Source organism: Micropterus salmoides, unplaced genomic scaffold (genome assembly GCF_014851395.1).
Source record: "Micropterus salmoides isolate LMB-PRFRI ecotype aquatic unplaced genomic scaffold, ASM1485139v1 Ms_hic_scaffold_3255, whole genome shotgun sequence".
NCBI classification, from domain to species: Eukaryota; Metazoa; Chordata; class Actinopteri; order Centrarchiformes; family Centrarchidae; genus Micropterus; species Micropterus salmoides.
The window spans coordinates 1-23,012 of record NW_024042546.1 but is presented as its reverse complement, the minus strand read 5'-3'; the positions used below and the strand labels follow the sequence as shown (position 1 = coordinate 23,012).

The window sequence follows — 23,012 nt, the reverse complement described above, 5'->3', positions numbered from 1 at the left end:
GTCTCAGATGTAGTTTTTCCTCAGGTTGTTCCAAACAGAGAGCAGCACTTGAGTATGAGTCCATTGTTATCACTGTGAGGGGCTGGAGGGATTGACTGGATGGAGAGTGATGAGGAAGACCAAAGGATCTGTTATAACATGTGCTTCTAGCTGGTCGACATTATCAGGACCCTGTCAAATTAAAAATGCCTTTCCAGGACCTGACAATGGAGAATACTGGTGTGAAACTGGAAGGAAGAAAAGCAACACTGTCAACATCACTGTCACTGGTATCCAAGTTGTAAAACACTAACTAAAAAATAATCCTCTGAAGTTAGTCTAATTTCTTGTGAAAAGTCTGTGAACATTTCAGTTCAAAGATCAATATATTTATTTGTCCAGTATATTAAAAATAGTCCTATGCAATATCATTAAGTATCACTGACATCAGGTTTGGAAGTAAATAGTACCGTAAATACTGTTGTAAAAAAGTTGTGTTGGCAGAGCTGAGCATGACCTGAGGTGCTCAATAAGACTTTACTTGTTAAATTGTTGGTGGGCTTTGTTCCCCATATAGCAGAGCTTTTCAAACTATGAGCCGTGCCTCTCCAGGGGGAGTTCAGCATGAACCAAATCGAATTAAGACAAAGAATAACCAAATTTCATCAATAACAATTCTGTTCATGTTTTCCTCTATCAATATTTTTTTGAAGTATAAGTTGTAGAATAAACGGGGGTGCTGCGTTTACCTAATTAATTTTTGTTGAAGAAATCTTTATTTGCAAATGGTGCTGAAAAGGACGGATAAAAATAAATACAATGATTTGCATACACATGAAGCTAACCTACTTTCTATTGCTGAAAGAAAGATTTACATGTTTATATTTACAACATAAAACAATTCTTTCTTTCTTCTTTTTAATGCAATTAATTTTTGTGAAATATGTTTTTCAGCTGGTTCAGTGATCCTGGAGAGTCCAGTCCTTCCTGTGACGGAGGGAGACAATGTGACTTTGTGCTGCAGAACGAAGCAGACGTCCTCCAACCTCAACGCTGAATTCTGTAAAGACGGCCACTTCATGGAGAGCAGCTCTACAGGAAACATGACCATCCACAGTGTTTCCAGGTCTAATGAAGGACTCTACAAGTGCAGCATCTCTGGAGCAGGAGAATCAGCAGAGAGCTGGCTGACGGTCAGAGGTGAGACACAGCAGTGTTTCAACAGTATTTGCTCTATTCTTTTCCAGTTTTTTTCTGATAATGCCCTTATCTTTGTGAAGTTCCAGGTTTTAAAACTCAAAAGAAGTATTACAAATGCCAACAGATTACACATGTAACTAACTGTGCCCTGTTCAGCAGTTACAAAAATGTGGAAGCTTAAACTGATGTTTGAGGCTGTGGGCACAGAGGGAGTTGTATTTTGTACGGATTGCTGGTTTGTGATGTTGGGCTGAAAACAAAATGACTTGACTTAAAGTAGCACTGCCGTTATCTCTCCAGCAACTCCTCAGCCTCCCCCTGCTGCCTCTCAGCTCTCTCTGCTGATCTGTGTTGGTGTCAGTTTTTTCCTGATGGCTCTGCTGCCTTTGGTGGGATTACTGCTTTGTAGAAGTCATCAAACAGTCATCACAGGTACAGAGAATAAACATGAAACAACTTACATTACTGGCACAACGCTTGCTAGAAGTGGGCTCTTAATGGTAGAATGTGACGACTGTGACAAAACACAATCAAGTTCGGCTTAAGGTAGAAAAAGAAATGCCAATGAGCTCCAGTTCTGGTGGTTCCTGCTGATCGTTACTATATGAAACCTTTCTCTCTGAGTGAGCCCCTTCTCTGCATTGTTTAAATTTTACACAGTCGGAGCGTTTTAGTGTGTCTCATCTGCCACAAAACTCTGTATTTGACTCCTCTTCATTTGTTATTGCAGCAGAGTGCAAGATTTAATTTCCAAAATTATTATAAAAAGCCCACTTGCCCAGTCAGATTGTTAATACTATGAGGACAGATAGAGCAAGCTTTTCCTTTAAGACCAAAATATTTTTTAAACAGTTTCTCAAACAAATCCACAATGATTACATCAACTGTGAATACATGTCCATTGTAGCAATAGGTATCCAGTTGGAGTCCAGTATGTGCCATGGTGCTTCTGCTTTTAATTAGTTTCAGTTTTGTGCATGGATACGGGAAGTGTGGGTAGAGAAAAACCAGGAATTATAAAAAAAACATAAAATGAGAGTTTGTCCGATCTTTAAGTTAAGTGAAGTTTATGACATTTACCAATATGCTTCGATGGTGATGATGAACGGCACGCATACCAGTAATGAATTAGTGATGAATCACCCTCATGCAGGAATCAAGGCTGTTTTCACATACAGGATGTGGGTGTTCCAGCTAGCTGTCTGCTGAGGTGTAAAACATTCTCATGCTGGTGTTTATAACTTTTAGATGCAAGTTATCCTGGCCATTCAAATAAATACAAAAAAAGTACATTGCAGGGCCACACATAGATGAACAACCACGCTCACACTCACACCTAAGGACAATTTAGGGTAACCAATTAACCTAGCCTGCATGTCTTTGGATGGTGAGAGGAAGCCGGAGCACCCGGAGAGAACCCACGACCTTCTTGCTGTGAGGCGACAGTGCTAATCACCGTGCTGCCCGGATTTCAAAGCATACATTAGGAAAATCTATTGCATTTGTTCATCTTTTTTTCAGCTGTGGCCCACAAAACTACAACTTTTGTAAAGCAGAAACATACATCATTCCGAAACCATGTTTATAAATAGTTTCCAAATAATATAAAAAACACTGACATGTTAAGAGATTCTGAGGTCCTGAGAAACAGAAACAAGTGTATTAAAATAATACACATATTTTTATAGTAATATTTATATGAATAGACTTATAGAATTTATTTAAATAATTGAATTTACTTTGAAAGCAACTTAATTTATGTAGTGCCAGTTTGTATTTTTGTAAATATTTTTTGTCTTTCTGTGTATCTACCTGATACTTGTGTGTAAGATGTATTTTTATTATGTTTCAGTGGCAACATATGCTGTTATCACAGAACCCAGGAAGGAGAAAGGGAATGAACTTGACCTTCTTTCAGGTGAGTGAGTGTGAACAAACATTTACAGAATATTTCTGAAAGTATACCCATGTTTAAATTGTATCAGACTGTGTCTGTTTCCGGAGCTTTAGGCCTTTCTTCATTAGCATCTCAGACAAAAACCACAAGAAACAAGACAGAGAAGCCCACAGACAGAAAAAGATAGATGGAGCCCTGAGCTCACTGTGTAGCAGCTTAGTCCACCATGATACCACAAGACAGTTCTCATGTTAAATTTATTATTAGCAGGACATCAAGTACTTTAAGCAACCTTGCATTCTCATATGTTGTGTGGGAAAGTGATCAGGTGGTCTGTGTTTTATTAATTCACATTGAGGTCAGGCTGCTAATCAGAGGACTCAAGTACTGTTATAAATGTTGTCCTTTATTTTCTCACAGATACATTCAATGTCTATTTTTGGGTGTCTTGCAGGTCACTGAGAGCAGAGACGCCTCACTGAAGAAGGGAGGACATATTAGGGTCTTTTTTAAAAACCCAAAGGTTTTTAAATTGCAGCATTTGTATGGGTGGTTTTGTGTGTTCATGTCAAAACACAATGACATGCTTCTGTGGTTGCAAGAAATATATAAACAGGTTATGTACATTTGTAAAAAGGGGACGTGTTCAATTTCTTTTTTTTTTAAACTGCACACATCGGAGACTGTAGATGTGTATGTATAGGCCTATACAAAAATGTACACGGAGACCAATTAATAATCATTTTTTTAAAGTAAATAAACATTACACAATTAAAACAATCACCATAAACCATGTAAAATGCCTAATTGTTACTTTTTATCACTTTTCTGAATGACAGTTTCATCTATCACAGCTACTGATTGATATTTTATTCCCACTAGTTCACACAGTTATTCTCTAAAATAGGGTACAAAGAAAACAATTATCTGTGAATGTATTAATATTTTTCTACAGTACAACCATTCACCCACCTCCAGCTTTAATCCATCATCCACAGAAACCTTCAATTCACCTGATATTAAAAACAGCAGATGGGGACATCCTTAGCAGATCCCACAATGCATATGGTTGATTATGCATCATTATTTGGGAAATGCATCAAGTGGGTGTGGGGGAGTGGCAACAGAGGATGAACCCAAATGCAAGCAGAGTGAGCAGGATGACTCAAGTGGTTTAAAGACCAAAACAGCCAGGTCACAGAAGACAGGAACATAGCAGCCAGTTCACGGTGGGGAAGGCTAAGTGAGGCGAATGAGGTGATTGCAAGGCAGATGGGAGTGGAAGGATCTGTAATTACTGAAGAGAAGTCTGTAGGCACCTGGTAGAGAGAGAGAGAGCAAAAGAATAATGCTGAAAGGGCCTGGGGGAGTGGATGAAGAGAGGGACAGAGAGGCGGTGGTTATCAGCACTTAACACAGAAAAAAAAGGAATCTAATTTACAACATTTTGCCTTCCATAGTCAAGTTAAGTCAAACATAATCAAACAGGAGATATGTTGAATATCTAATACACAACTAAGCAAGGAGAACAAGGCATTGTACAGAAAGAAATGTCGTAATACTTCTCCAGGAGAGAATGTTAAAAAGGTGAAATGGTCAAATAAGACTCATCTGTAATGAACATGTCGTTTTGGCTTATTTAAGGTAAGATAACATTCAGAGCCCAACACGGTTGTCATCCTCCTTGTTTCTCTATAAAACTCTGTAAGTATTTGGTTCTGTCCACAAAGCCATTGAGAGGCTGTTAAACTTTTGTGTCTGAGAAGCTCAAACGATCAGCTGCATCTGTAGAATCTAAGTAAAACCGAGACATGACGCACACTGACGAAGCAGGCCTTCTGAAAATAGACCTTGTGTCTGTCCATCAGCTCTATGATACTTTGTGTCCCTCACTGTTTCCTTAATTTCAGTAGGCCATTAGTTGTTTTTGTGTAACTCTGAGTTTCCCACAGTGAAGCAGTCCCACCACCAGCAGCAGCAGAGGCACCATCACAATGGTGAAAACAGTCCTCAGGAGGAGGAGAAGAAGAAAGAACTGGTGTGGACAGGGACAAGTCTCTCCGTGAAGAGCTGCAAAGTCAACAGAAATGATATAACATGGTTCCAACAGTATCCAAGCTGTTAATTTTTAATAGTAAATTGAACTTGTACTTACCAAAAACAAAACAATCAATGACACTGACCACGTGAACACCATGTTTAAGTCTTGTGCTGCAGTGAAACTATCACTAGATGTAAATTTAAGAGGTAGTTTTGGAACTGGTGGTTGATAGAAGAAATGTAAATGTTTTTGCTGTGTTATATAACTATATAACACAGCAAAAACAATAATCATAATAATAAAGGTTAATAAACTCAACACTGTCAATGATTCAACAATTATCATTAAAGTTACCTGGCTAGAACTGCAACTTAATTACATTCAGGTGAAAAGACTTCTTATTTTAAATGGACTTTAAGCCAAACATCACACACAGGGCTTTCATTTTGGAACAGGTTTGGGTCTCACCTCTGACAGTCAGCCAGCTCTCTGCTGATTCTCCAGCTCCAGAGATGGTGCACTTGTAGAGTCCTTCATCAGACCTGGTAACACTGTGGATGGTCATCTCTCCTGTGGAACTGGTCCTGATGTGGAGCCCATCTTTATAGAAGTCTGCAGTGATATTTGTGGATGTCTTTTTGTTTCTGCAACTCAGAGTCACAGCTTCTCCCTCCATCACTGGAAGGACGGGACTCTCCAGGATCACAGAACCAGCTGATCCAAACGATCCAGAAGTGCAAAAAACAGTATACTTATATTAATAAATATAGAATGTATTCAAAGAGCTGCAGTCTGTTTGGAACGATACGAAAAGCCGCTTCTGAGACAGAGAAACAGAGATTAACATATATGAACAAGGTGCATAATAAAGAAAAACTCCAGGATAATCTGATGTTAAAATAATACCTTGCTTACACAGTTAAAAGTAACACAGTAATCCATTAGTGTCTACACTAACAGAATACCTCAAACATTTGTTTGGGTCTCACCTCTGACAGCCAGCCAGCTTTCTGCTGACTCTCCAACATCAGTGATGTTGCACTTGTAGAGTCCTTCGTGAGATTTGTAGACATAGTCGATGGTCATGTGTCCTGTAGAGCTGCTCCCAATGAAGAGGCCGTCTTTGTAGAAGCCTGCAGTGATATTTGTGGATGTCTTTTTGTTTCTGCAACTCAGAGTCACAGCTTCTCCCTCCATCACTGGAAGGACGGGACTCTCCAGGATCACAGAACCAGCTGATCCAAATGATCCAGAAGTGCAAAAAACAGTATACTTATATTAATAAATATAGAATGAGGGGCACAAGATAACATTTTTCTCACTGATATATTTAGAAATCATTGTACCAGTGACAGTGATGTTGACAGTGATGCTTCTCTTTCCTCCTTCACCTTCACACCAGTATTCTCCACTGTCTGATTCAAAGGCATGATCAATGGTGCAGCTCACAGTTGTTGTCACTGTGCCATTTGAACATTTTTTTATGAATCCCTTGATGTTCCTCACTTTCCATCCAGATGAGACATTAAACCCCTCACAGGTAAACTGGGCAGACTCGTATTCAAAGAGCTGCAGTCTGTTTGGAACGATACGAAAAGCCGCTTCTGAGACAGAGAAACAGAGATTAACATAAATGAACAAGGTGCATAATAAAGAAAAACTCCAGGATAATCTGATGTTAAAATAATACCTTGCTTACACAGTTAAAAGTAACACAGTAATCCATTAGTGTCTACACTAACAGAATACCTCAAACATTTGTTTGGGTCTCACCTCTGACAGTCAGCCAGCTTCCTGCTGACTCTCCAGCTCCAGAGATGCTGCACTTGTAGAGTCCTTCGTGAGATTTGTAGACATAGTCGATGGTCATGTTTCCTGTAGAGCTGCTCCCAATGAAGAGGCCGTCTTTGTAGAAGACAGCTGGGAGGTAGGTGAACGACACCTTGTTTCTGCAGTGCAGAATCACAGCTTCTCCCTCCATCACAGGAAGAACAGGAGTCTCCAGGATCACAGAACCTGCTGAACAACACCATAAAAATATCTTATGTTAGATACTTACACATATTCAGTGGTTATTTTTTATATCTGTTTATGCATTGAATGTTTCAGTCTACCACAACTAATTGCTCAATGAATCATTACGGGGTCAAAAAAACCAAAAAAAAAAAACAACCCAAATCTATTGAATTTCTTCTAACTAGCAAGTCAGTCTGACCCTAAGAAAGTCATTTCGGAAGATGAAACGGGTGGCAATAATAGCACTGTATACTGGCGTATGATTACAGTAAACTAAGCCCCCCACAGCTAAGCAAGTGGCCGTTTTTGCTGTGAAATGAGTCTGCGAAATTAGCTGGTGGGTGTGCAGTTACAGTGTTGTCCAATGTACTGTAACGGAGTGGAGGAGATCGATAGACAGAACATGACACTTAGTTTGTTTTTTAGCCTGTTTGCTTTCTCTGTTGTAAATTGAACTTTCAGCCATAATTATTTTTGCCCGCCATTGTAGAAACCCACAGACAGAGGGGACAAGACAGCGAAGTGAAGGGACAGTCAGCAAGAGACAGCTGTTTCTACATGTCTCCCCCTGCTGATTTTGAGTGATTATTGTGAATGCTCTTTGTTTGTGATAACAGATTTTGTCATGGCTTGGGGTCTTCGGGTATTATTTGGGAGGTTGTTGGGTCCATGTCTTGTGTTTCCTCTGTTCTGTCATGTTCATTGGCATGTTCAGCTTTGTTTACTTTTACCAGTTTTGTCTCATGACCTGTCTCAGTTCAGTGTCTTAGTGTGTAGTCGTCTGTGTAGTCGTTCTTAGATCTGTTTACTAGTTACTTTACTATTTAGATTTGACATGTTTTCTGTGGTTGGTTTTATTATATATATACAAATGACATTATATCCATGTCATTTGCTTCTTTATTTTGATCGGTAGGTTCAGTGTCTGTACCATGTCATACATTTGCCTGAGTGCTACATCTATTCCGCCCATGTTTCTGTTTCCTGTCTTAGTCTGAAGTTTTCTGCCTTTGCTGTCATTGTCTGGTTTTGCTTTTTCTTTTTCTTTACCTTGGTTACCTCACACCTGTGGCCTGCACCACAAAGCGAGTTCAACATACCCAGGACATCTTTTAGTTACCTGGCTGAACTCACCCTAACAATCACCATCGGGATAAGTGGTAGCCTACCACGAAGCTGGTTATCAACTATAAATATGCTATACCTTCGTTGAGCTTTTAAAAATGATGCTACAAGGCTTCCCCCAGTGCGTAGAAACATGACGCTAAGGGGCTCCCCAGTGTGTTACAAACTGATGCCAAGGGTTTTTGATCATGCGTCCATATGTGACGACGTGGGAGTGAGAGCGGGTTGTGTATTGCTCACCATTTACGTACGCAGAACAAGCTTAAACAACACAGCCATCAGTGTACAGTAAGTTTACATACACAAAACATCAACATGAGGGGATCATAGTGGCCTATAAATTATAAAAAATGTTCATAAAAATAAAATGAAAATACCTTCTTCATTTTGTTCCATGAAACTGTTATGTATCACAGCCAGCCAGTTCTCTGGTGACTCTCCAGCTCCAGAGATGTAACACTTGTAGAGTCCTTCATCAGATTTGGAAACATTGTGGATGGTCATCTTTCCAGAATAGGTGGTCCAGATTTGGAAGCCATTTTTATAGAAATCAGCTGTGTGGTTTAAAAGAGCCGCCTTCTTTCTACAGTGCAGAGTTACAGTTTCTCCCTCTTTTACAGGAAGGAAGGGACTCTCTAGGATCACAAAACCAGCTGGAATATACACAGTACATTTTTAATTACTTGTTTACTTTGTGTACACATGCCATAGACAATACATTTATTTTACTATTGTATTGGATTTGTGTAACTAAAATGCTTCTTGGCTTGATGCACATAACACCAGCATCTTTTGAGTCAGTAATAAGTGATATTTGAGTGATAAGTGACATTTATTAAAATAAAATAACAGAAATAGAAAACAATATATGTTGAATGGCAAAGATTATAGGCAGCTACAGTCAAATTAATTTTCTAAAGCTAAAATGCTAGTTTGCTAGGAACATGCTAATACTGACATCCACAATACCCACTAATCTAGCCAGCAATCTCAGTCGCTAAGCAAAAAGTTGAGACGTTATGCAAGCAGCATATTTTTACCTTTGACCACTGTCTCATGACTGTCTGTAAATAATGCCTCTGTTGTGAAGCCGTTGATACTGCAGCAGAGCAGGGTTGATATTTTTTTAACTGGATGATGGCGCACAACTAATATGATAGCTCACCCTTCTTTGGAATACCTAGATCTCTGTTGGCCCTGTCAAGATACTTTGCTGTTAGTCAAAGGTGACAATTTGAGTGTGTTTTATTTATCTAATTGTCCAACTGTCATGATTATTCCATTAAAAAACAAATATTTTGCTTGAATAAATCTTAAATGCTGATCTGACCCAGCCCGCAAAACTTTAACAGAAATGTTTTTAGTTGTGTATAAGGATGAAAAGTGTTAAGGGCAGTCAGATTATCTCAGCACCGCAGTTGTATTTTCCTAATTCCTTATAAATTGTATTTTGCATCTGTCCTTCAGATGATGTTTTCCATCAAGGTCAAAGAAAATATTTTATTTATGATATGTTGTAAATATTTTATGTTTTTTCACTTTTATATTTAGAATTTGTTTTGTAATTCTGTATGGAAATTACAAGTTTGTTTCCACTATACTCTTTCTGCCAATCCTCTGCTATGTTTCTAACAGTGCAGAAATCTTTGACAACGTAAATTGTAATATTCATGCAATAATTCTCATTAAGCAAAATAAATCAATTCCCTGTCTGAATTTCATAATGTTGCACTGTCTGGTCGATTAAAGCTCTCATAGGCAATGTTGGAGAAAGAAGTCCCAAAAGAAATCCCAATATAAATAATATATTTACTGTTTGATTACATTGTTCTGTCTCACCTCTGACAGCTAGCCAGCTCTCTGGAGATTCTCCTTTTAATCCAGATATTGCACAATTGTAAAAACCTTCACTGGACTTGGAAACATTGTAAATGGTCATCTCGCTTGTATATCCAGTCCCACTGAAGTGGCCATCTTTATAGAAATCAGCTGGGAGTTTGGTGGATGTTCCCTTGTTGCTACAGCGCAGAGTGACTGTCTGTTGGTCCATCACAGGGAGAGCAGGACTCTCCAGAATCACATCACCAGCTGAACAACGAAAAAGAAAAGAAGATATCATTCATGCAGTAAAACAGCGATCAGTTAGTAAACTTCACCCAAATTGAACCAGCAGGGTCAACTTATTGAGACAGGCTGTGGAGCCGTGCGCGCAGCCAGGCGGCCCCTGTATCTATTCTGGGCAGAAAATAAGGTGAGCAGCAGCACCAACACAACATGTCTAGCATTGTAAACTTTATGCATTTACTAATTATGTAAATATTTTCAATATGCCATTTGCAGTGAATCAAACTAACTAAAATTAAGTTTGCCAAAAAAATCTCTTTTTGAATTAACATTGATAATATGAGTTAAACATACCAGTTACTGTGATGTTGAGAGCGTTGCTTCTCTCACCCTCTCCATTTTCACACCAGTACTCTCCACTGTGTGAAGCATAGGCTGGTTTAATGTTTAAGGATCTTGTTGATGTCGCCCATCGGGTGGAATTTGAGGGAATCTTTTTCATCACTCTCCATTCAGTCGTGCCATGAAATCCCGCACAATTGATTGAGATGGTTTCATATTCAAAGAACTGCAGTCTGTTTGGATCAATATGAGGAAAATCTGCATCTGTGCCAAAAAAATAAAAAACACAAATAAAAGTAGAAGATCTCTTTAATATCCACACTCTAGGAAAACCTATAAACATATTACTAACATAAAGAAGCGCCCTGGTAACTCTGACATCTCACCAACTCTTAAAGTAGCAATTAAGTTGTCAAATACAGTGCAAGTGCAAGAACTGCTAATATTATGCATTTTATAATACTACTACTAATAATAATTATGCCTGAGCATTATAATTTTAGTTTTAAGAAATGATTTGCTTATGTTAATATAATTAATTAACAAACCTCTACTCACCAGCTTCCTGAGCACAGTAACTATCCTGAACTTGAGCAGTGAGCAGCAACAACACATTCACCACTGGAGAGACAAAAGAAAGCAGTGTATCACACAGAGATGTCTTTATTTACTAAAAACCAATAAACAGTAATTATGTATCATTTTATCAACCTTAAAGACAAGTGTGTCAATATTAATTTTTCAGTGTGCAACATTTTTTTTCATTCAGACAAAAAATAACAAAATCAAATAACAAATAAAAATGTAGACCTTAAGCCTTACTGTAATATGTATTGCTGACTTGGCCTACACAATGAGTAGTTGCATGCTGGTTTTTAAAAATCAGTTCTTTCTATTTCATTTTCTTTTAGAATTATTTTAATTTTAGAGTAAAAAAATTAGGCAGACTCACATATTTTGATGCAAAGCTCTGTGACCTCCATGTTGTCTTGCCCCTGACTGTCTGAACTTCAGGCTGAAAACAAGCTAAATATGATGTATGTGAAGGTGTAGTGCTTCCTTTTCCTGTGCACAAGAGGCCACAGCAGTTCATAGCATTCTAACCGTCTTTCAGGCCTCAGTTGCTCTGGGGGATAAAAATAATTTTATTCAATGAGCCATTCAGTGTTTCTGGGTGAGAACTAACAAACCTGAACGACAGTGACATTTAGGGCCATGCTAATGAGAGTTCACACAATACTGAATAAGCCTACGTGATGGCCCCTGTGTGGTTAACTATCTTTGTTGTTCTCTGTTGAGGTGATTGCAGATCCGGCACACCCGGGGCCTTTGAGCCTGTAGAGTTAAAACTCCATTCTCTTCGCTGCCACTCAGCCGCCAACCGTGGCTTGACCTCTCCATAAGCCACATTATGTTTTGGTTCACTTACAGCACTGACAAACACACCTCATATTTTAAACAGTTATGTTTAGTTCACCTTCTTGTTAAATCACCACGTTTTGATCTTTACGCTGCCTTATTCCCTGTTTTGTCATGGTCATAAAGAAATTATATATATATATATTCATATATATATAGATAGATAGATTATATATCTATATAGATATAGGTATAGATATAGATAGATAGATATACATATATAGATATGATATGTTATTATATCTGGGAAAAGACCAAATTGATTGATGGATTCTCATTGTTCACGATGGCCCAGTTCGATTACATCTCATATATGCAAGCATCCTTTGCTCTGGCACACTCCTCCCGGCTCTTGGAGGATCTCCGTTAGAGTGACTACTTGGCTGAAATAAATATGTGTAAATGGTGTGATATCAGACTAATTTACTTACTTTTTGACTTAAATGTAACAAACTACTACTAACTACTTGTATTTCTTTTTAACTACTGGCCTGAAAACAATCTGATGTCCAATAAAATGTCAATAAACTATCTTGGATTTAAAATGATTTTTTGATTTAAATATTTGTTTTAACACATCTTATTTTTGTGTCTCTGTCTCAGATGTAAGTTTCCCTCAGGTTGTTCCAAACAGACAGCAGCACTTTGAATACAAGTCCATTGTTATCAGCTGTGAGGGGCTGGAGGGATTGACTGGATGGAGAGTGATGAGGAAGACCAAAGGATCTGTTATAACATGTGCTTCTAGCTGGTCGACATCAACAGGACCCTGTCAAATTAAAAATGCCTTTCCAGCACCTGACAATGGAGAATACTGGTGTGAAATTAGAAGGAAGAAAAGCAACACTGTCAACAGTCAAACAACAAAGATTAATATCTTTAACTATCCAGTATATTACATATAGTCACATGCAATATTATTGAGTATCAATGGCATCAGGTTTGGAAGTAAATAGTACCCTACCTACTGTTGTAAAAACGTTGTGTTGGCAGAACTGAGCATGACCTGATGTGCTTAATAAGACTTTACTGGTTAAGTTGTTGGTGGGCTTTGATCCCCACATGGCAGAGCTTTTCAAACTGATGCATGAAGATCCCCCAAATCGAAGTAAGATGAAGAATAACCAAATTTCAATTCTGTTCATGTTTTCCTCTGTCAACATTTTTTTGACAAAGTATCATCATTAGAATAAACGGGGTGCTGTGTTTACCTGTTGTCTTTTTGGTGAAGAAATTTGCTAATGGTGCATAAAATGGTGGATACAAACAAATACAGTGATTTCCATACACATGAAGTTAACCTACTTTCCATAAGATTTGCGTGTTTATATTTTCAACAAAAAAAAACAGTTCTTAACACAATGTTACATCTTCTTTAATGTAATTAATTTTTGTGAAACATGTTTTTCAGCTGGTTCAGTGATCCTGGAGAGTCCAATCCTTCCTGTGACGGAGGGAGACAATGTGACTTTGTGCTGCAGAACGAAGCAGGATGGAGAGCAGCTCTACAAGAAACATGACCATCCACAGTGTTTCCAGGGCTAATGAAGGACTCCACAAGTGCAGCGTCTCTGGAGCCGGAGAATCAGCAGAGAGCTGGCTGACTGTGAGAGGTGAGACACAGCAGTGTTTCAACAGTATTTGTTCTATTCTTTTCCAGTTTTTTTCTGATAATACCCTTATCTTTGTGAAGTTCCACATTTTAAAACTCAAAAGAAGTATTACAAATGCCAACAGATTACACACATATCTGACTAGACTACTCAGCAGTCTAGCTGAGTATGAGTTACATTGAAAATAGTAACAAAAATGTGGAAGCTTAAAATGATGTTTGAGGCTCTGAGAACAGAGGGAGTTGTATTTTGTGCAGATTGCTGGTTTGTGATGTTGGGCTTTATGAAAAAAAACAATGACTTGACTTAAAGCAGCACTGCCATTATTTCTCCAGCAACTCATCAGCCTCCCCCTGCTGCCTCTCAGCCTCCCCCTGCTGCCTCTCAGCTCTCTCTGCTGATCTGTGTTGGTGTCAATGTTTTCCTGATGGCTCTGCTGCCTTTGGTGGGATCACTGCTTTGTAGAAGTCATCAAACAGTCATCACAGGTACAGAGAATAAACATGAAACAACTTACATTACTGGCACAAAGTTTGCTAGAAGTGGGCTCTTAATGGTAGAATGTGACGACTGTGACAAAACACAATCAAGTTCGGCTTAAGGTAGAAAAAGAAATGCCAATGAGCTCCAGTTCTGGTGGTTCCTGCTGTCCATCACACCATTAACTAATGTTGGTTTTGTTCCCCAACCTGTCCTTCCTCCTTCCAGTCTTGGTCTTCTCTACAAATAGGTGAGGAACACTAAACTCCTTCCAACATAAGTTTTTGCTTCCACGCCAAAAAACTGATTCAAACCATAATTTTAAGCAGCTCAGACTACAGACTGTAATTATCTACCTTCCAAAACACTCCATTCAGCACTGTAACAGTCAAATTAACTCCCTCAACTAACTCTAAGTGAGCTCCTTTCCTGTATTGAATACATTTACACAGTTGAAGCTTTTTAATGTCACATCCGCTGTCAAGGAGGTGATCCTGCGTCCGCCATGATACTCCGTATTTGACTCTTCATCACTTATTGTGGCTGAGTACAAGATTTTATTTTCAAAATGATTGTAAAAAGCCCACCTGCCCACTCAACTCTGATTATTACTACTATGAGGATAGATAAAGAAAGCTTTCCCTTAATAGCAAAATATTTTCTAAGCAGTTTCTCAAACAGAGCCACAGAAATTACATCAACTGTGAATACATGCCCATCTTAGCAATACTCCATTATCTGTTTTCTTACGGCTTAGTTATTTTAAATTCTCCAGGTGACCTTCTCCTGGTAATTTTACACATGATCAATGATGATGAAGATATAGAAATATAGACAGGTTGTTTGCAACCTGTCCTCACTGCGCTGTCTTATTATAAACTATGATGAACTGGTCCTGGGTCACATCTCTCACATCCAGCGCTGTCTCTACTTTTTCAGCTCCTGCCCTTCTCATGCATTAGTTCCTGTTGCTGACTGTGTAGCTGCAGTGGTTGTTTTCACATACAGGATGTGGGTGTTCCAGCTAGCTGTCTGCTGAGGTGTAAAACATTCTCATACTGGTGTTTATAACTTTTAGATGAAAGTTATCCTGGCCATTAAAAGGAATACAAAAACAGAAATATTGCACATTTGGTGTGACATCATTATACATGACGTGAGTGACGTGTCAGCAACTGTGAGCGTCCGTGGTTTAGACTAGGGTGCTTGCGGCAGTCGCAGTTAGAGGAAGAAAGAGTTTAAGCTATGGCTACATCAGGCACAATTATACAGAGTGGTGCATGACGAATACATAGCAGTGCTATGCCTTCAGGGACAGACTAACCAAGACAAAAAAGTATGTATAAATATGTATATGTATGTATAAAGCTTGTAACAACCAAGGACAACTTTATTATGAGAGAGTGATGAATGTGTGCATTGTGAATCGTACCTCTACGATGCAAATAGAGGGGGGGAGTCATAGAATATCACACGTCTGTTATGTATTGTGTACATGTACATACACTTATTTGGGAAGCATACAGATAGATAGATAAGATAGACAGAGATAGATAAACTTTATTGTCATTTCCCCTGGTATTTCCATACGCAGAGAAACAAAAAGTTGTTTCTCATATACAGTTTAATTCAGTACAATTCATTGCATTTATCCATCTTTTTTACAACTGGGGTCCATGAGACAACAACAAATTATAAAAATATATAATAGATAGATAGATATATATTAGATAAAATTATTGGCACTTCAAGTTGTTAAGAAAGTCTAAGGTCCAGAGAACCACAAACAAAACATTGTGGTTAAAACAAGTGTATTAAAATAATGCAACATAATGTCACTGATATGGTCATATTTAAATTTATAGATTTTAATAAATCTAATTTACATTGGATGCAACTTAATTCATGTTGTGTCAGGGTTTTTCTGTAAATTGTCTTTCTGTGTCTTTTTTTTGTTTATTTTTATTATGTTTCAGTGGCAACATAGTGGCAAAATTACTTTGGTAAGTGAACCACTGAATGACTAATCTGAAATTTACAGAATATTTCTAAAAGTTCACTGTTCATGTTTAAATTGTATCAGACTGTGTCTGTTTCAGGAGCTTTTGGCCTTGATGGTTAAAGCTTCTTCGTTAGCATCTCAAACCACAAGAAACAAGACAGAAACCCAGAGACAGAAAAAGATAGATGGACAACTGAGCTCACTCACTGTGTAGCAGCTTAGTCCACCATGATAATACCACACAACAGTTCACATGTTACATTTATTATTAGCAGGACATCAAGTACTTTAAGCAGCCTTGCATTCTCGTTTGTTGTGTGGGAAAGTGATCAGGTGGTCTGTGTTTTATAAATTCACATTGAGGCCAGGCTGCTAATCAGAGGACTCAAGTACTGTTATAAATGTTGTCCTTTATTTTCTCACAGATACATTCAATGTCTATTTTTGGGTGTCTTGCAGGTTACTGAGAGCAGAGACGTCTCACTGAAGAGGACGAGATATTATGTGTCTCTAAACCCCACGGTGTTTAAATTGCATGTATTTGTATGGTTAGTTTTTTGTGTTCATGACAAAACACAATGACATGAACATTAAAGAAAAATAGTTTAGTCTTTATACATCTTAACTGTTTTAAATTCTTCAGACTAGGCCTATTTAATGCTTCAATATAATGTTTGAATTATTTTTGAAATGTAATATTTATATAAGATAAAGAGGTTCAATATTTTCATAAATGAAAATATTTCTTTTTCGTAAATATCTAAAGCAATGTTCAAGAAATATTCAACACAAACACAAAGGAAATGACAAAATGGTATCAGTTTCGCTATTGCAAAAATTAACAGTTTTCCTCAACATCAATCCTGAATTTTAATACAACTGTTGATATATTATTTGACATATTATAACAGTGAGTGCAGTGGTAAAGTCAGATCCCAGTTAGCCTGGGGGAGAGGGAATTTCGTCCGAAAGTGACTCCAACAAGAGTTCACTCCGTGACACAGTTGAAGTGGCGAGCGTCTAGTTTCGGAAAGGCCAAGGTGAGCAGGATGACTCAAGTGGTTTAAAGACCAAAACAGCCGGGTCACAGAAGCTCGAAAGTAAAAACTCACAAGACAGGAACATAGCAGATAGTACACGGTGAGAGGTGAGGCAAATGAGTTGATTGCAAGGCAGATGGGAGTGGAAGGATCTGTCATGACTGGAGAGAAGTCATCTGGTAGAGAGCTAAAGAATAATGCTGGCCTGGTGGAGTGGCTGAAAAGAGGGACAGAGAGGCGGTGGTTATCAGCACTTACCACAGATAAAAAAGGAATCTAATTTGCAACATTTTGCCTTCCATAGTCAAGTTAAGTCAAACATAATCAAACAGGAGATATGTTGATCATCTATTACACAACAAAGGAAGGAGAAAACAGTATTGTGCTGAACGAAATGTCGTAATACTTCTCCAGGAGAGAATGTTGAAAAGGTGAAATTGTAATGAACATGTCATTTTGGCTTATTTAAGCTAACAGAGTACAACACGGTTGTCATCCTCTACGTTTCTCTATAAAACTCTCAAAGCCAATTAACTTTTACTTTATAAGCAATTTTATCTTGACATAGCATTTTTTTGTGTTCCTTAAAATCAACACACACAATGTAAGTAAAAGTAATAAAAACAGTATACTTTGTGTCCCTTGCTGTTTCCTTAATTTCAGTAGGCCATTAGTTGTTTTTGTGTAACTCTGAGTTTCCCACAGTGAAGCAGTCCCACCAGCAGCAGCAGCAGAGGAACCATCACAATGGTGAAAACAGTCCTCAGGAGGAGTAGAAGAAGAAAGAACTGGTGTGGACAGGGACAAGTCTCTCCGTGAAGAGCTGCAAAGTCAACAGAAATGATATAACATGGTTCCAACAGTATCCAAGCTGTTAATGTTTAATAGTAATTTGTACTTTGCAACTTACCAAAAACAAAACAATCTGAAACAAACCTGGAACTGCAACTGAATCACATTCAGGTGAAACCACTTCTTATTTTAAATATACATAACGCCTACCATTAAACACAGAGCTTTCATTTTGGAAGATGTTTGGGTCTCACCTCTGACAGCCAGCCAGCTCTCTCGTGATTCTCCAGCTCCAGAGATATTACATTTGTAGAGTCCTTCATGAGACTTGTATACATAGTGGATGGTCATGTTTCCTGTAGAGCTGCTCCCAATAAAGAGGCCATTTTTATAGAAGTCAGCTGTGACGTTAGTGGACAAAGTCTTGTTCCTGCAGTGCAGTGTCACAGCATCTCCCTCCATCACAGGAAGAACAGGAGTCTCCAGGATCACAGAACCTGCTGAACAACATTACATACTTTAGAAATACAGAATGAGGGGTATGAGGTAACATACACATTTGCAAGATGAAGTGTAATTTCAGTGCTCTTTAGTCTGTCAACTGGAAGGAGGGTCACTATTCTTGTAGGATATTACCCCTTTTGGTGTTTGGTGGATTATGGCAGTGGAAAGTGCTGTCAAACACCTTGCTCCCAAATTGTGTAAGAACTTGGCCTGCACAGTATTTTTATACAGGTCATAAGGAATGGTAGGGTGTTAATTATTTAATTGCGTAATGCCTGTATGGAAGCATTTGCATTTTTTGTTTCACCACTTAATCAGTCATCCCCATTTTGACATGCAATACATGATATTAGTATTATTATTATTTGCATGTGTTGATGTTAAAGTTAGATATTTTTTTTTATTGTGTTGTCAGAATGTTGTAACATTGGAGGTCAAAGCTTGCAATGTGAATTATTTTGGTTCTATCAGTTGTGTTGTAGTTACGATGCAGTAAAACAGTTGTATGACGTATGAAAAATGTTGCATCTCTGATAGTAATTTGCAGTAGGCTTGGTAAATATCTTATTTACTATCACATCCAAATGGTAATGCGTATGTTGTTAATGGATAAGTGGTCAACTTCACCTGCGCTTAGGGCTGGACAATAAAACAATAACAATAATTATTGCGATATTTTTTTTTCAATAACAATATAACCAATGTCCAATACATGTCTGATTTTATTCACTTGAATCATACACAAATTAGGACTTTTTTTTACTAAGATGTCCATTTTCATTTTAAAAAGGACTGAAAATTTTCTTTTACTGAATTTTATTCATGCATATTTGTTGACAAAGATTTTTATCATAAATGGTTTTAATGTTCTACCTCTGATTTGTGATGTGATCCACTGTTTTGCCTTAAGTGCTGACCCTAAAGAAGAGTTTACTACAATTAATCATCAAATTTCAACTTTCATTCAGGAAAATCTAAAGATATGAAACTTTTTTCTCATGATAACTTTTTTGGCCATATCGTCCAGCCCTATCTGCACTTTTGAAATAAGGCCACTGATGCAAATGAACTAAAAATAAACTAAATTCTGCCCGGTGGTGCCACTAAATGGTGTGGCTTGACATTAAGGGTTGATAGTACAATCGAATCAAAATACCTTCTTCATTTTGTTTCATGAAAATGTTGTTTATCACAGTGAGTTGGCTCTCTGCTGATTCTCCAGCTCCAGAGATTCTGCACTTGTAGAGTCCTTCATCAGACTTGGTAACACTGTGGATGGTCATCTCTACTGAGGAGCTGTTTCTGATGAGGAGGCCATCTTTATAGAAATCAGCTTTGAGGTCAAAGGAAGTTTCCTTTTTTCTACAGCGCAGAGTCACAGCGTCTCCCTCTTTAACCGGAAGGACAGGACTCTCCAGGATCACAGAACCACCTGAACAACACCATTAAAACATTTAATTTATACCATACCAACTTGGAGTCAGTGGTTAATTATTTATATTGGCATATCCCATCATACATCCAGCAGTGTACTGAATGATATGTCTGAAAGTCTGGAAGTTATGTCCCTGCAGGGTATGGAAATGGCGCCACTCATAATTGGAGTTGACTTTCTAAAAGCAATACAAGAAGATTAACATGCCTTCTCCTCTATTGTATTTACTGACAGTATGGCAGCTTTCTGGTGATTCTCCAGCTCCAGAGATGCTACACTTGTAGGGTCATTCATCACTGCATTTGATAATAATAATAATAACATTTTTGGCCCAGGCAACTCAAGACAATCTGTTGGACACTCTTGACTAATACACCACCCTTGCAGTCCTCTTAAAGATGTGCACCTACTGTAAAATGGCACCAAACCACTATGAAGCTGAGTTGTAAGTGCCGTGGACAAGTGTACTGACTCACTGGTGATCAGAGGTGGCCGTACACAATAAGTACAAGTCATTTTTCACAGCAGCGTGTGATTAGCCAACGCCATGCAAGCCATGCTGACAAAACGTCACCTACTCAGCCATTGGCCGAAGTTGAGACTGCCTTAGGGAACTGTGCATGCTACAAAAACAATGTCAATTAGCTTATGATGCGGCGCTGTTTGACAGTGAGTGATCCCCAGATAGGGTGACAGTGTCATTTTATGATGTTACCATTATATTATTATAAATGGCCTTCATCAACATTGTCAAAATGGCATGGCATACACTCTACCCAAGAGCGTTACTTTGTGTTGAAAAGTGGTGGGGACATTTAAGGGCTCAGATTAGGGGGTGTGATGAAACACCCACAATGTCACAATACACAAGATTAGGGTCAATAGAACAAGACAATTTTAAAACTATTTAGAAGAAACAATCCTTGATGAAATATATATGTTTTGAGCATTAAACACTTAATTTCCTGAATTCTGGAGACATTTTCTGAATTAACAATTAATGGTGGAAATGACTTTATTTATATAAAGGAAAACACAAAGTTCAGGTGGCAGGAGAGAATTCAGAATATAAAAATTTAATGGAATATAATGCAGTAATCAGTAGTTTATTTTTGATGTTACTGAAGTTACTTTTTTTGGACAACGCAGATGTTTCTTCTATATTTAAATTGCAATGCACATTTTCTTATTGTGATAATAACCTTTTTTTTCTCAAAGCATTTTCATTTGTTATTTAACATGTCTTGTTGCAAGCTATTTTTTAGAACATTTTTAACAAATGCTTTCAAATATTGCTGGGGACAATTCCCTGGCGTCCCCGGTGTAATTGACACCTATGACCCTAACTCCCTGCTCCCTCCCTACAGGTCCCTGTTCAGCTACTGGTAGCAAACATATTGCTTATATTGGCATATTTTGCAGCAGCCGTTTGAAGATTTTATTTGTTTTTTTGGCCCGCAAGAAGTAGAGGGCAGAAGGGTAGGGGATGGAGGTAAGAGAACAAATTGGGCCAGCCCCATCTCAGAAAAGAACAGGAATCAATGGTTTATGTCTGTACTCCGGGCCTATCATTGGTCCATTTTTTTATAGTTATTTAAATAAATAATTAATGTTATATTGATCAGGCATTTGCGTGGTATGCTAGATTACCAGTCCACCCCTACACTAAACCCATCAGTAAAAGGTTCACCTATTATGTATTTTGTTTGCATTGTAAAAAATCCAAACTCGCAATACAATACAAAAATATCTGACTATAGCGACTACAGCATCATTAAACTTTTTATGGTTATATTAGGCACTCCAGCACTTATAGATAATGTTAGGGAAAGCTCGTGGTGTTGGTTAAATAGAAAAAATTTCCTCAATGACTTAAATCAAGAAACACAACGTGATAATGAATATTTAATTTACACCACAATGTTTCCCTAAAATTAAAGTGCTTTGTGTTGCCTAAATGTAACCACAGACTGGACTTGTGCAGTCAAAGTCCTGAGCTTGCAGACCCACCACCCTGACCACCCCAGTGATTCAAACTTTTTTTGAATCAGTGATTAGTTTGTCAGCACAACGCAACTGTGAAACAATTTAGTATAAAATGTTTCTAGGAGACAAAGATCGACCACATAAACCTTAAAAACAGCAGCCCAAAGCATCAGTACAAATGGGAAGCGAGCATTCCCGAATATTGCCCTGCACATTTTGCATGCAAAAGTAAGTTGAATACAAATTATACATTTAAAGTATAAAGTGGACCACTGAGTTTTATCAGTTAAGGTTTATACTGAACATTCTGTGTGAAACACATCAGGTAGTTACCAGTTTAAAATGGGTATCAGTGACTTAGAAATATAATAAACATACCAACAATAGTGATGTTGGCACTGTTGCTTCTCTCTCCTCCATCAGTCTCACACCAGTATTCTCCACTGTCTCCTGAATAGCTCTATCAATAGGCAGGAGGACCCTGTTGGCGTCCTCTTAATGTCACATACCGGCTTAAATCCTCAGTGTTCCTGATCCCTTTCAATTGAGTGGAACCATCAGTCCCCTCACAATGAAAAGAGACGACTCATATTCAAAGTGCTGCAGTCTGTCTGGAGTGATACGAAGAAAAACTGCATCTGAAACTGAGAAAAAGTGTCTCAGATTAAACATCCAAAATTGGGAAAAATGATGTCTGTGACAAATGGGACTAAATTAAAAAAAATCAAAGTACCTCATCTAAGTGGCAGATGCAGCTAGTTTTTTGCAAGACACTTTCAGGTATTCACATGTAGCATTAATTAATTAAATTTAACCTGAATTTAACTTTAACTTCAAATTTGAGATCAGATTAATTTATGAAAACGTAGACATATGTAATTGGTTAAGGTAACCTACCGTGATGCTGTAGATGGAGAGAATTAAGTAACAAAAAAATAAAAAGAGTATTTTCTCTTTGTTGCTCACCACTTGAGTATAACGTTCTGAGCTCGTGACTCCAGCAGAATGAATTCAAGCATTACTGGAAACAAAGGAGCGAAGCTGTACATCAGTCATGCTTTGATGTTCAGACATATA

General features: G+C 38.0%; 1 protein-coding gene across 1 annotated transcript; it reads left to right on the top strand.

Annotated features, from left to right (window-relative positions):
• The first annotated feature begins 84 nt into the window (after positions 1-84).
• Positions 85-5,220, top strand: LOC119884179 (low affinity immunoglobulin gamma Fc region receptor II-b-like). The gene is made up of 5 exons (XM_038694638.1): positions 85-269; positions 934-1,179; positions 1,480-1,611; positions 3,032-3,097; positions 3,531-5,220. Exons 1-5 carry the CDS (start codon positions 110-112, stop codon positions 3,536-3,538), a joined length of 612 nt encoding a protein of 203 aa, XP_038550566.1. The 5' UTR covers positions 85-109; the 3' UTR covers positions 3,539-5,220.
• Positions 5,221-23,012: the final 17,792 nt, after the last annotated feature.

Excerpts from the sequence above, each read along its gene's own strand:
- LOC119884179 (XM_038694638.1), top strand. The coding sequence starts at position 110 with ATGAGGAAGACCAAAGGATCTGTTATAACATGTGCTTCTAGCTGGTCG. Across the intron at positions 270-933 it reads TGTCAACATCACTGTCACTG|CTGGTTCAGTGATCCTGGAG; the intron begins GTATCCAAGTTG and ends TATGTTTTTCAG. Across the intron at positions 1,180-1,479 it reads GAGCTGGCTGACGGTCAGAG|CAACTCCTCAGCCTCCCCCT; the intron begins GTGAGACACAGC and ends TTATCTCTCCAG.